General features: G+C 40.3%; 2 protein-coding genes across 9 annotated transcripts in view; one reads left to right on the plus strand and one right to left on the minus strand.

Moving 5' to 3' along the window:
- The window catches only part of NOL8 (nucleolar protein 8), a 32,547-nt gene extending 28,692 nt beyond the window's left edge, over nucleotides 1-3,855 (minus strand). For 3 of the 6 annotated variants that reach the window (XM_033122647.1, XM_033122651.1, XM_033122645.1), the window contains exons 1-4: nucleotides 3,484-3,557; nucleotides 2,305-2,514; nucleotides 1,689-1,751; nucleotides 41-119 (exon numbers count right to left, since the gene is read on the minus strand). In XM_033122647.1, the coding sequence (XP_032978538.1) occupies nucleotides 41-119; nucleotides 1,689-1,751; nucleotides 2,305-2,443 (281 nt within the window). In that variant the 5' untranslated portion in view covers nucleotides 2,444-2,514; nucleotides 3,484-3,557. Of the gene's footprint in view, nucleotides 1-40; nucleotides 120-1,688; nucleotides 1,752-2,261; nucleotides 2,515-3,483; nucleotides 3,558-3,721 lie in introns of those variants that run through there. The other 3 variants (XM_033122646.1, XM_033122649.1, XM_033122648.1) reach the window with 3 other exon arrangements.
- Nucleotides 3,856-3,891: 36 nt separating this feature from the next.
- CENPP (centromere protein P) overlaps nucleotides 3,892-14,165 on the plus strand; it is a 237,870-nt gene continuing 227,596 nt past the window's right edge. Inside the window, exon 1 of one of the 3 annotated variants that reach the window (XM_033122662.1) lies at nucleotides 3,892-4,248. In XM_033122662.1, the coding sequence (XP_032978553.1) occupies nucleotides 4,142-4,248 (107 nt within the window). In that variant the 5' untranslated portion in view covers nucleotides 3,892-4,141. The remainder of the gene's footprint in view (nucleotides 4,249-14,165) is intronic. The other 2 variants (XM_033122664.1, XM_033122661.1) reach the window with 2 other exon arrangements.

Below are 14,165 nucleotides of genomic sequence, written 5' to 3' on the forward strand. Positions count from 1 at the left end.
TTACAATATAGTGTTTAAATTCATGTATAGCAAATCTTACCTGTGCAAAAAACTTTCTTTTGCTAGCTGAATTTGTAGTGTTCCACCTTTCCATTTTGTTTTATTTAGAACAGACATACCTGTAAAGTAAAGAATTATTACCCAAGTACATGGCAATGCCAAAATACATTTCAGCATGTGCTTTTTCTAATTATTTAGTAACAAAGAAAGTAATTTGTTAATCACAAGGAGATACAGAGGAAACAGAATGAAGAACTTGAGACCTGGAGTGAGAAGTCCTAGGTCCCAGTGTCATCTTGATCACTTACCAGAATCCTTATAGTCCCTGTGTTACTACCATGTTTCCCTGAAAATAAGACCTAGCCGGACCATCAGCTTTTGGGGCAAAAATTTTAGTATATGTGCTGCCGAAGCGAGCACAAGGAGCAAAAATTAATGTAAGACCGGGTCTTATAAGACGCAGTAGAGCTGATGGTCCGGCTAGGTCTTGTTTTCGGGGAAACAAAACAAATGAAGCAAAGGTATAACCTATAAAGCAAAATTCGTCACTTGTTTATAAAGTAATTTCAGAAACCTCTGCTGAATGACTGACATTTCCTTAACATTTCATTGTTATGTCCCACACTAAAATTATAAAGTATTAATGTAGTTTTTCTAAGGGAACCAGGACACTTTGGAATCCCGTAGTACCTCACTTTTATTTATCACTTAATACTAGTTCTCACTGTGCAACTTCCAAACAAATTAGCTGCAAGTGACTAAACTGTGTTTGAACTGCTATGCCCCAGTAGTTGATGTTTATCAGTATCTGCTACCAGCTTCCTTAATAATAACCACTAACAGATAGAAGTTTTCATTGGTAAGTACTACTTTAAATAGAAAGGTACTGTTCAATTTAATCTTCACGGTAATATTATGGTGCAAGTGATATCTTTGTCATACATCAAATAAGCAAAGTGGGGCCTAGAAGTTTAAATAACTTGCCACAGTTCACATGACAGAGCTGGTGTGTTCTAACTACAATTTATTTGTCATATCTGTCTCCTCACTGGACTATAGAATAAATCAATTTCTTTTCTTTACAATTGAAATGCAAGGCTGACGCCCCTCTTTCTCTATTGGCATGTTCCCTTTTCAGTATCCCTTGACTTTTCAGGCTCCAAATAACTAGAATACATTACTGCATCAGTGGCAGTATGGATTATCCCCCCTTTCTTCTTCAATAAAGACCACAGTTTGCCCTCAGCTTTACTAAATTTATTGACAGATTTCATAATTTCCAGAACATGGTCATATAAGGACATACTTTAAAGCCAGCCCTCTCCTAACAGCATTTAATGACAAGAAAATTAGCTACCCAAGAAATGGACACGTTGGGAAGGGGGATATAATATCCCATGGAATATGTGTAACACACAATTTCTATGAAGGTTTTATCTCTTGTCCAAAATATTTGAAAATACCATTTTTGAGCAAACCCATTAGCGATGTGTTACCACAGGTTTGTTGACGCCAAATGGTATGAAAACTAAACCTGCTGAATTGTAAGGATACTGGAATTCTCTTGATCATGGTTGTCTCTCTGGATGATTTAAAAGTGGCTATTATAGTTTAGATTTAGAACAAAGTTATTTCAAGTTACACAGTGACATAAATTGGCAAACAGTATAAAAAAAATATGACCTTACATTTTTTCAGGTCTGTTTCTGCTATTCTGATGTTGATATATGCAAAGACTTTCTGGGGGTTTCCTAAAAATAAATAAATAAATATATTTAAATTTTTATCCAGAGACCAATGTAAAAATGATTAAGTTTCTAAATTTAAAAGATGAACTCTTGAAAACTTACTCTTTCAAAGAAAAACCTTGTTTATTTTTCACTGGATACAAGGATTGCCTTTTTTCTAAGTATGATTATTAAAATATTCCAAAAGAAAATGAGTAACAAAAAAATGTCAAGTGGTCAGTTAAGGTAACATTTTGATTATGAGTTAGTGATATTCTACTTAATAGGGCATTTAATGAATATTAGAATGTTAGCTCTGAAAACTTAAAGTTATATTTCAGAAATCGGATGCTTTGGAATTTTGCATTTTTTTGATTTCAGAAATATAATTCTGGGCAAGTTGCGCATCATAAATAACACCTCCAGGGCATGGGGTGGTGTACATCAGACAGTATCCTACAATGAAATGCACATCACTTTAGTGTTCAGGGTTAACATTCATCTGTGGGGGTCCTTTATTTTGTGATAACTGACCTGAGTTAGATTTGCCTTTATCCATGAAGGACTGTAAGTTTACCTTGGTCATCTTTCCGAGTGATGATCTCCACACCAGAAACTTCTCCAAATCTGCTGAACTGATTTTGTAGGTCTGCCTCAGAGACATTCTGGCCAAGTCCACCCACAAAAAGGCGCTTTGTTTCTCTGTTGGTTTTCATGAAGACTGGGCACACACTCAGTAAATTTTCTATTTACAGAGAAGAGTTCTTTCCCTTCATTCGTCTCAAACCTAAAAAACAAACAATCAAAAAACCCAACTCCTTTTCTTGATACTTCTATGCCAAATTGGTTGCCTGAACTTTCACTTATTATTTCTAAATTTTATCCCTGGAGATTCTGGTCAAGTCCTACGTCTACTTTCTCCACGAACACACTTTGGAACAGCACCTCTGCACACACACACACACATATACAAGCAGATGCTTTCCCTCAAATGAGCACAGTATTATAGGTGTCCACTCCTCCTCATTTACTTATCCGCGTTGTTAGGTGTTTTTTCTTTATTCATTTATACATTCATTTATTCACTGTAACAAATGCTGACAGAAATGAGATGTGGCAGGTTAATATGCTAAAGGTTAAAAAGACAGCTCCATCTGGGAGCTCCTCAGTCACGTGAGAAGTAAGCAAATAATGCAATTACAATACTTTGTCACAAGAGAAGCATCTGCAAAATGCTGTCCAGGCAAAGAGAGATACTGATACCATAGCCAATACGGACTTGTTTTGTTTTTCACTATGTGAGGAGAGGTTAAGTCACTTTCCAAATGCCATTCAGAGAATTAGTGGTGAAGCCAGAATTACAAACCAAGACAAATTTCAGAACCTATCAATTTTAGCACTATACTAGGAAGGTTGTTGGATTAGAAGGGACTCATGAAAACTCTTCCAGAAGTACTAAGATTGAGGCCCATTACAAGATCATCCAAGCTTAGCACCAGGCAGGCGCTCATCTCCCACGCCCTGTCCTTACCCAAGAGCAGACAGCCTCCTCCCATTCATGACCCCAAAACTGTGCCCAGAAGCCCGAAGCATGGCTCGTGTTTCGGGCGCGAGCCACGGCCTACATCTTCCAGGTAGACTCCTCCGCCCCTAACCTACAGACGCCCGCCTTCCTCCTCCTGAAGACCCAAAGACGAGAAGGGAAAGGGTGGACCAAATGGCTCGGTCATTTCCCATGCCCAAACACACTCCTTACCAAGTCTTCTTCCACATCCAGCGCCGCTTAGGCCCCTAACTTCTAGTCATGTGCCCCAACAGGCGCAATCTCTCTTCCTTCCTACTCGATTTCCAACCCATCCCCCTAAGGTTCCGTTACCATATTCAGTTCCCGAGAGCTCTTTATTTCGTTTCCCGTCCTCTTGGATGCCACCATGCCTCCGCCCCCTGCCCTCGACATCTTCAAAAGACCGAAACCCAAATTCCATAATTCATACTTAAGGTTAGCGCCTTGCGTTTATCCACTCCTGCACTAGGCCGCCGGAAGTGAGAGAGAGGAAGAAAAATAACGGCGCTCCCCTCCATACAGCCGGGAACCTCCTCTTTAGTGACGTACAAATCTGGGTTGTTCCAAAGCTTCACGAGCGCGGGGTGGACGGCCGTGCCCTTGTGCTTCGGGTTGAAGCGACCGAACTCTCTCGAAGTGTAGTGACTGCTGGGGACAGCTGTGGCAATGTGTTCAGGGACTGTAAAGAGCCCAGGATAATGTGAGAGCTCGGGCTGTACTCACGAAAGTCGCGTATACTCCCTCGCCTCCTCCGTGGAGCTCCTGGGATGGTCGGCGCCTGGAGCGCGGGAGGTTTGAAGCGCTGGGTGAGGCGCGCATCTATCAGGCCGCCTCTTGTCTACGTCGCGCCATGGACTCTGAGCTGGCGGAGGTCCGCGCCCTGGAAGCCGAGATTGCGGTCTTGAGGCCGGCGTGCGAGGAGCCGCCGGCGCCCGGGGGAGACGCCGCCAGTGTCCGGTACGTGGCCCTCGTTTGGCCGGGTGGGGCGAGCGAAGGTCTCTCCTCTTGGGCGTTCCGGACCTCCCGGCAGACGTTCCCCAAGCACCAAACGTGGGTGGGCACGCAGGTTTTGTAACTGGGCGTGGCCAGAGTCCGCTCGACCCGTTTGCAAGCGCCTTGCGGTGTATGAACAGATTCAATCGCAGTCATGGGAAAGTGTTTTTCTTTTACGTTCTCTTTCTCTTGTGGGTAACTATCAAGGCGAAAGCCTTGCTTATCTCCTTAATTAGCTTGTCTTTGATGGGGGAGCTGTATCTAGTTGAGATTTAATAAGTCTGGTTTCATGGTATTTGTTTTTATGGGTTACTTATGGCAAGTGATAATGATTTTTCCTTTATGCTAGTGATATAAAATTTCCTTTGAGAAGTAATTTAGGTAAAAAAGTAAGTTGATGTGAATAAAAATAGCTAATATAGTCTGCAGGAGAATTTTGTAAACGACAGGCAGGTGGTTGTCAAATGCCTGCAGCTGGGGAAGCACCGCTGTAAGGAAAGTAGGGGAACTCCCTGCCTAAAGGAAAACAGCCATTATGCACTAATAAGCAGAGATAAGGGAGAGTGCTGTCTGCCACAGAGTGATGGCATCTTAGTAATGTCTTCGTTTCTACGTAGTAATAGTCTATCTGAATGCAGAGGTCTTTATGTGCAGCATCTCTTTTAGTGCCTATGTCAGTCTTTTGAGGTAGGTGCTTGTGGGGACAGCCAGGAGTGCAGTTTCCAGGCTCTCGGCCTCACGTGGAAAGGTGCTGGCTCAGGTAGTAAATGGCCATCAACTGTGATTGGATGGCCATCAGCTGTGGCTAGTTGGCTGTCAGCTGTAACCAGTGAGCCATTGGCCCCTTATGTAACTGCCGTGGCTATGCTGCTAGCAGCAATTTGGGGCTAGTTAGGGCGGAGTGTGGATTGTGGATCGTGTGGCTCCTGCTTCCTGTATCTTCAACCCAGCTGCCAGCGAGACTATAGTGGTATGACTCCCCTATCTGTGGCTCCGTGGGTGTTCCTTTTTGGCCTCACCATGTCCTGTGTTCTTATGAGGGGAGCGGGAGCTGAGACCCCGCATGACACCCCGCGTGACAGTGCTATTGTTAACCCCGTCTTAAAATTAAAGAACCTGAGACCCAGAGAAGTTAAGTTGCTTCCTCAAGTTCTCAAAAAAAGTGTCAGAGCTGGATTGGAGCATGTCAAGAACAACTGCTAGGCTCACAGTCTGCGCTGTAGTCTCTTCCTGCAATTCAGGGGGACTAACCCCTAAGATCTCAGACCCCCCCCCCAGGATCTACCTAGCATTGACTGAGGCCTCCGCGGTAGCCGTGGCACGAGCGAAGAACAGAGCACGCAAGACCTTAAATGCCTTTCAATATGCTCTTTACTCAGACATCAATCATCAATGCACCACACAGTAAAGCAGGCACAGGAATCCAATAATTGGGTAGAATAACGAACCAGTCCCAGGACTCTGGTGAATCAGCGTCCTGGTGGAGTGGGGTGGCTGGTCCGGGAGGTTGGTCTGGCGGAGGTTCTGTCCGAGTCTGATGGAACAAGCAGGTTTTTGGAGCAGAGGAGCAGCATGGGTCTCTCAGTTGGGACTGGCTCTCTGAGCTGCAAAACTCCTTAGTTCTTACGCAGTTCTGAGTGCTTTCCTGACATCACCTTTTCAGGGCAGCTAGTCAGTGACCCTGACATCATGTCCTCAGTAGCAGACCTTCGGAGTGTAACTGGTTACACCCAATTACCAGGGCAACTGGGCAGTGACTCCCTGGGCGTTGTCTGCTAAGTTCTTTGCGCATGTCCAAAATGGAGTTACTCTTGCTCATTCAATATGGAGTCACTCTTGCTCACACGAAACTCATTCTAACAGCTTCCAGGGGTCTTCTACACAGAACCCAAGAGTAACTTCAAAGCTCAGAAACTGCTTAACTGAACAAGAAGGAGAAAAAGGGCCAAAAACAGTTATGTACATATTGTCTCAAACTTGCAGCCTGCTTGAAAGCAGAAACTATCTTCCTTTTTTCCCCAGTCAAGACTAATTTGACATAGGTGCAGAGAGAATGAGATTTTCCTGAGCTGACTGGACAAGACTTGGTAGAAAATGAGGAGGAGTTCTAAAGAAAATGTTTGCATGCATGTTGGATGGGATCTTGACGTACAGGAAGCAGTGACTGGTAAAAAGGAGAGGGAGGGAAGCAGGTGAATGGGAACAGATATGTACCTCCTCAGGTACTCCAGGGGTGCTCCACGGAGTGAAAGCATTAGTAGCATCTCTTGGGAGTTGGATAGAAATACAGATTTCAGCCTCACCCTGACCTACTAAGTCAGAATCTGCACTTTATCTAGACTGCCACACTATTATATGCACCTTTGAAAATTTGAGAAGTGCTGTATCATATTGTGGGGAAAAATTATTTTTCTACTGGCCACAAGATGTTATTATTAGCCCGAGATAGTATGTAGACTATTAAGGTAATCTGAGCCTCCTCAGTGATCAAGTTGGAAAAGTCGCAAGAGTCCAAATTGTGGAAGACATTAAGTTAGTTCTGGGTGTTCAGTTTTAATGTGAAGTTTCTTTTCACTTTGGTGAAAGGAGGAAGGAGAAGGAAGATTGGGACCTATGTATCAAGTTGCTTTTTTTTTTTTTTATTGTGGTGAAATACCATAAGTTTTACCATCTTAACCATTTTTAAGCGTACAGATCAGTGATGTTACATACATTCATAATGTGCAGTTATCGCCACCATCCATCTCCATAACTCTCTTCGTCTTGTGAAACTGAAACTATACCCTCTAAACAAAAACTTCCTATTCCCCACTCCCCTTAGCCTCTGGCAACCACCCTTCTACTTTCTCTGACTTTAACTTCCCTAGGTAACTCGTGTAAATGGCATATTTGTCTTTGTGTGACTGGCTTGTTACACTTAGCTTAATATCCTCAGAGTTCATCCATGTCATAGCATATTGCAGAATTTCCTTCCTTTTTTAGGCTGAATAGTATCCCATTATATTTTGTTGAGCCATTCACCTGTGGATGGGTGCTTGGGTTGCTCCCATGTTGTAGCTGTTGTGAATGATGCTGGTATGAATATGGGTGTACACATGTCTCTGAGACCCTGCTTTCGATTCTTTTAGATATACAACAAGAAGTGGAATTGCTGGATCATATAGTAATTCTATTTTTAATTTTTTGAGGAATCCCATACTGTTTTCACAGTGTTTGTACCATTTTACATCCCCACCAATAGTCCATGAGGGTCACAGATTCTCCACGTCCTCACCAACACTTTGTTTTCTGTGTTATCTCACTGTAGTTTTTGTTTTGCATTTCCCTAATGATTAGTGATGTTATACATCATGTGCTTATTGGCCATTTGTATGTCTTCTTTGGAGAAATGTCTATTCAGATCCTTTGCCCATTTTTGAATCAGGTTGTTTGACTTTTTTGTTGTTGAGTTTTAAGAGTTGTTATATATTCTGGATATTAATATCTTAACAGATATATGATTAGCAATTATTTTCTCCCATTCTTTGGGTTGCCCTTTTATTCTGTTGATAGTGTCTTTTGATATAGTTTTCTTTTTTTCCAGGCAGTCCAATTTGTTTAGTTTTTCTTTTGTTACCTGTGCCTTTGCTTTCACATCCAAGAAAACATTGCCAAATCCAATATTATAAAGATTTTGTCCTGTACTTTGTCCCAAGAGTTTTTAGTGTTTTAGGTCTTACATTTAGACCTTTCTTCCAGTTTAAGTTAATTTTTGTACGTGATTTTAGGTAAGGATCCAACTTCATTCTTTTGCATGTAGATATCCAGTTTTCCCACCACCATTGAATGGTATTGGCACACTTGTCAAAAATCATTTGACCGTACATGCAAGGATTTATTTCTGAGCAATCTGGTCTATTTTATGTCTACATGCCATTGCCACACTATTTTGTTTACTGTAGCTTTGAGGTAAGTTTTGCAACAGGAAGTGTGAGTCTTCTAGTTTTGTTAGTTTTCAAGATTGTTTTGGCTATTGAGGATACCTTGAGATTCCATATAATTTTAGGATGGGCTTTTCTATTCCCACAAAAAATTTCATTGGGATTTTGGAAGGGATTACATTGAATCTGTAGATTGCTTTGGGTAATATTGACATTTTAATAATATTGACTCTTCCAATCCATGAACATGAGATTTATTTCGATTTATTTATATCTTCTTTAATGTCTTTTCAGTGATATAGTTTTCATTGTACAAGTCTTTTATCTTCTAGGTTAAGTTAATTCCTAAGTATTATATTCTTTTCGATGCTATTGTTTACAGTATTGTTTCGATGGAATTGTTTTTGTGATTTCCTTTTCAGATTGTTTGTTGTTGATGTATAGAAATGCACCTAATTTTTGTGTGGCTACTTTGCTCAATTCATTTATTCTGTTTTTTCTTTTTGTATGTTTGGGTGTGGAATTGTTAGGGTTTTCTACATATAAATCATATCAATAGCAAACAGATAATTTCACTTCTTTCTGATTTGGATGCCTTTTATTTCTTTTTCTTGTCTATCTGCTCTTGCTTGGAGTTCTAATACCGTGTTGAATAAACGTGGTGAGAGTGGGCATCCTTGTCTTGTTCCTGATCTTAGAGGAAAAGCTTTCAGCTTTTCACCACTGAGTATGCTTTTCACCACTGTGTATGTTAGCTCTGGGCTTTTTATATATGGCCTTTTGTTATGTTGAGGTGTGTTCCCTCTGTACCCAGTTTGTTGAGAGTTTCTATCATAAATAGACGTTGAATTTTATTAAATGCTTTTTCTGCATCTATTGGGATGATCATATGATTTTTATCCTTCATTTTATTAATGTGGTATACAATTTTGATTTGCAGATTTTTATCCATCCTTGCATTCATGGACTAAATCCACTTAATTATAGTGTGTGATCCTTTTAATGTATTGTTGAATTGGGTTTGCTAATATGTTGTTGAGAATTTTTGCATCTATATTCATCAGGGATATTGGCCTGTAATTTTCATTTCATTTTGTGTTCCCTCCTCTTCTGTTTTTGGAAGTGTGAGGAGATTGGTATTTTTCTTTAAATGTTTGGTAGATTTCAACATTGAAGCCATCCGGTTCTGGACTTTTGTTTGTAGGCAGGTTTTTGATTATTGATTCAATCTTCTTACTAGTAATTGGTCTATTCAGATTTTTTGTTTCTTCATGATTCAATCTTGGTAGTTGTATGTTTCTAGGAATTTTTCCATTTCTTCTAGGTTGTCCAAGTTGTAGGTATGTAGTTTTTTATAAAATTTTATTCTTCCAGCAGTTTGAATATATCATGCCACTCCCTTTTTGCCTGCATTGTTTCTACTGAATAATCTGCTCATAGTCTTATGGGGTTACTTGGGTGTAACAAGTTTCTCTTGCTGCTTTTAAAATTCTCTCCTTGTTTTTAACTTTTGACACTTTAATTATAAAGTGTCTTGGTGTCTCTTGGAGTTCCTCTTATTTGGTACTGTCTGGCCTTCCTGGATCAGTATGTCAGTTTTCTTCTCCACATTAGGGAAATTTTCAGTCATTTTGTCTTCACATAAATTTTCTGCCCCTTTCACTCGTCTCCTTCTGAGACACCATAATTCAAATATTGGTCCATTTGTTGTCTCATAAGTCCTTTAAGCTCCTTAACTCTTTTTCATTCTTTTCCTTTTTGCTGCTCTGACTAGATCACTTCCACTGCCCTGTCTTTGAGTTCACTGATTCTTCTTCATTTAGTCTGATGTTGAACCCTTGTGTCAAATTTTTCAGTTCAGTTATTGTAGTCTTCAGCTCTGACTTCTATTTGATGCTTTGTTATGTTTTTTAACTCTGTTGAAATTCTCACTTTCTCCATCCATTGTTCTCCTGAGCTTGGTGAACTTTTAAATTTTTTTTTACTGTTATTTTGAACTCTTTATCAGGAGAATCACAGATCTCTGTTCCATTAAGGTCTTTTCCTGAGGTTTTATGTTGCTCTTTTGTTTGGAACATATTCCTGTGTTTCTTCATTTTCCTTGACTTTCTGTTTTGGTTTTTATGCATTACATAAAGCAGCCACCTCTTTCAGTCTTAAAGGAGTGGCCTCCTGTAGGAGCTGAACCTTATTGTTCAAGGCTGCCCTTGGTTTCTTGTCTCTCAAACCATTGTAATTGTCCAAGCAGACTATGTTCTTACTGGCTCCCAGTAGTTAGGGTATGTCAAGACTTGTCAGTGTCCCAAAGGAGATCTCAGTCATCACCTACATTCAGGCTGTTTGGAAACGAGACCCTCAAGCAGCAGCTGTTAAAGTATGCAAATATACCTCCTTCAGGGGAGACTGAGTGATGGGCATTTCTGTCTCCTCTCTCCACATGGAGCCTTGGTGTAATAGCCAGGTAAGAAGTGTTTCTTTGCTATTTTCCTATTGAACCTGTGATCACAAGCCCCACTGGCCCCAGAGCCAGGTTTCATGGGATGTGTCCTCTGGGCGGCACCCATAGCAGCTGGGGTGCCAGAGGTACCCAAGAGCCTTTCTTGGAGACACTGATGACTTCCTGATCCTCTGGCCTCAGCTACGAAGGTAAGCTAAAAGGCCTCTGTCACAGAAAGACTGAAGTGTGCTTCATTCGGCTGGCTCTGCCCTGTGCCTGGGGCAGGTAGTTAGTAAATAACTGTTTCTCCATTTGTTACAGTCCTGCGGGATTTGTGATTATAAGTTCTAGCTACCAGAGCCAGGCGATCATGAGGTGTTCCCTGGTGGCAGCCACAAAAATTGGGGTGCCAGACGAGTGCACAAGCGTCTTTCCAGGAGATATTGGTGATTTGAGTCAAAGCAGCAGGAGAGTGTGAAGCTGGTATCCACCAGCTTTGTCTTTGGAGATTATCTGAGGTGGCCCTGGATGTGTGTTAAGTTAGAAGTATGCCCTTTGGGCTGAAGCATTAAGATAACAGAACAGGCCTCTTTCTCGGAAAGAGTGGCTGCTTTGCTGTTGGCTGCCTCTGTGCGGGTCCTGGGGTGGGTGAGTCCGCGTTTGTGAGCCCGATGAGAACTGTTTCTCAGTTGACTGTAGCCTTGCGGGTTTCATGGACATAAGCCCCTTTGGCTTTCAAAGTTAGTTGTTTTGGGGACTCATCTCTCACATGCTGGTCCTAAAAGTTAGGGTGCCAGCTATGGTGTTCAAACCTTTGCTCGTTACGGAACAGCTCAGGGTAGTTAGTTCCCTCTTGATGCCTGGGGTGGTGTTTATAGTGGGATTGTGCTGTTCCTATCCGTTTTGATATGGATTTTTTTTAATGTATATCATTTGTTCAATGTATAGGAATTGCTTAGCTAGTTTTTGGGTTTCTTTCAGAGGAAATTGTTCCATATGAAGGTGGATATTTGGCGTGTTAGTGGGAGGAGGTGAGTTCAGGATCTTCTTATGTCGCCATCTTGAACTGGAACCCCAACTATTATTGTAGAATTTTTTGCTATTTGTTTTTTATATGCCCTTAAGCCTTTTTGTTCCTCATTTCCTAAATTTCTATCTCATAGTGGGTAATTGGAGTGAATTGTTAAAATCCTTTCTCATTTTCTTTTGTGTATATTCAATAATAGCTATTTTGTTTGTGGTTACCAGAAGGATTACATATAATATCCTAAAGTTAAAACACTGTAATTTTAATTTACACCATCCTAATTTCAGTAATGTACAAAATCTCTACCTGTTTGCACCTTTGTCCCCACTTTTTTTTTAATTAAAGTTTATTGGGGTGACTATTATTACTAAAGTTACATAGATTTCAGGTGTACAATTCTGTATTACATCATCGATATATCACATTGTGTGTTCACCAGCCAGAGTCAGTTCTCTTTCCATCACCATGTATTGGATCCCCTTTACCCTCATCTACTACCCCGCTCCTCTCTTACCCTCTTATAACCACTAAACTATCGTCTGTGTCTAAGAGTTTTTGTTTCTTCATTTGTCTTGTTCTTTTGTTGTTTTCCTTTTTTTGGTTTTCGATGTCAAAATTACATCTTTATACACTGTGTGGCCCCAAACTTAAACTAATAATTCTTTTAAATGCATTTGTGTCTTAAATTTTTTTTTTTTTAAATTTATTGGGGTGACAATTGTTAGTAAAATTACATAGATTTCAGGTGTACAATTCTGTATCACATCATCTATAAATTACATAGTGTGTTCACTACCCAGAGTCAGTTCTCCTTCCATCACCATATATTTGATCCCCCTTATCCTCATCTCCCACCCCCAACCCCCTTACCCTCTGGTAACCACTAAATTACATTCCCCAGATTAATTTTCAAACCCCATGGCCATCTTGTGGTTACTGATTGTTTTCTAATCCCCTCACCTTCCCCCTTACTCCCACCCCCCTCCCCGCCCATCTAGCAACCCTCAGTTTTTCCTCTTTGTCTCCAAAACTGTTTCTGATTAGTTCATTCACTTATTCTTTTCTTTAGATTCCGCATATAAGTGAGATCATATGGTACTTATCTTTCTCTGTCTGACTTATTTCACTTAACATAATGTTCTCTAGATCCATCCATGTTGTTGCAAATGGTAAGATTTCTTTATTCTTTATGGCTGCGTAATACTCCATTGTATAAATGTACCACAGTTTCTTAATCCAGTCATCTACCGATGGGCATTTCGGTTGTTTCCATGTCTTAGCTATTGTGTATAGTGCTGCAGTAATCATAGGAGTGCATAAAGATTTTTGAATTGGAGTTTTGAATTTCTCCGGATAGATACCTAGGAGTGGAATTACTGGATCATAGGGTAGTTCCATTTTCAGATTTTTGAGATACCTCCATACTGTTTTCCATAGTGGCTGCACCAATCTGCAATCCCACCAACAGGGCACAAGGGTTCCCTTTTTTCCACATCCTTGCCAGCACTTGTTGTTTGTTGATTTATTGATGATAGCCATTTTGACTGGGGTGAGGTGGTATCTCATTGTGGTTTTTAGTTGCATTTCTCTGATGGTTAGTGAGGTTGAGCATTTCTTCATATGTCTGTTTGCCATCTGTATGTCCTTTTTAGAAAAATGTCTCTTCACGTCCTCTGCCCATTTTTTAATTGGGTCGTTTGTTTTTTTGGAGTTGAGTTGAGTGAGTTTTTCATAGATTTGTGATATTAATCCCTTATCAGATATATCATTGGCAAATATCTTTTACCATTCAGTAGGATCCCTTTTTGTTTTATTGATGGTTTCCTTTGCTGTGAAAAAATTTTTTAGTTTGATGTAATCCCACATGTTTATTTTTTCTCTTACTTCCCTCGCACGAGGGGATATATCAGTAAAAATCCTACTCCGGGTAAAGTCTGTGAAGTTTCTTCCTATATTTTCTTCTAGGTATTTTATGGTTTCAGATCTTACATTTAAGTCTTTAAGCCATTTTGAATTTATTCTTGTATATGGTGTAAGGAGGTGGTCCAGCTTCATTTTTTTGCATGTGTCTGTCCAGGTTTCCCAGCACCATTTATTGAATAGACTGTCTTTACCCCATCGTACATTCTTGCTTCCATTGTCATAGTTTAAATGGCCATATAGGCATGGATTTATTTCTGGACTCTCTATTCTGCTCCATTGATCTATGTGTCTGTTTTTATGCCAGTACCATGCTCTTTTGATTACTGTAGCCTTGTAGTATAATTTGAAGTCAGGTATTGTTATACCTCCCACTTTGTTCTTATTTCTCAAGATTGCCTTGGCTATTCGGGGTCTTTTATGGTCCCATATAAATTTTAGGATTATATGTTCTATTTCTGTGAAAAATGTCTTTGGTAGTTTGATAGGAATTGCGTTGAATATGTATATTGCCTTAGGCAGTATGGACATTTTAACTATATTAATTCTTCCTATCCATGAACATGATATGTGTTTC

The sequence above is a fragment of the Rhinolophus ferrumequinum genome, chromosome 12, assembly GCF_004115265.2.
Source record: "Rhinolophus ferrumequinum isolate MPI-CBG mRhiFer1 chromosome 12, mRhiFer1_v1.p, whole genome shotgun sequence".
NCBI lineage: Eukaryota > Metazoa > Chordata > Mammalia > Chiroptera > Rhinolophidae > Rhinolophus > Rhinolophus ferrumequinum.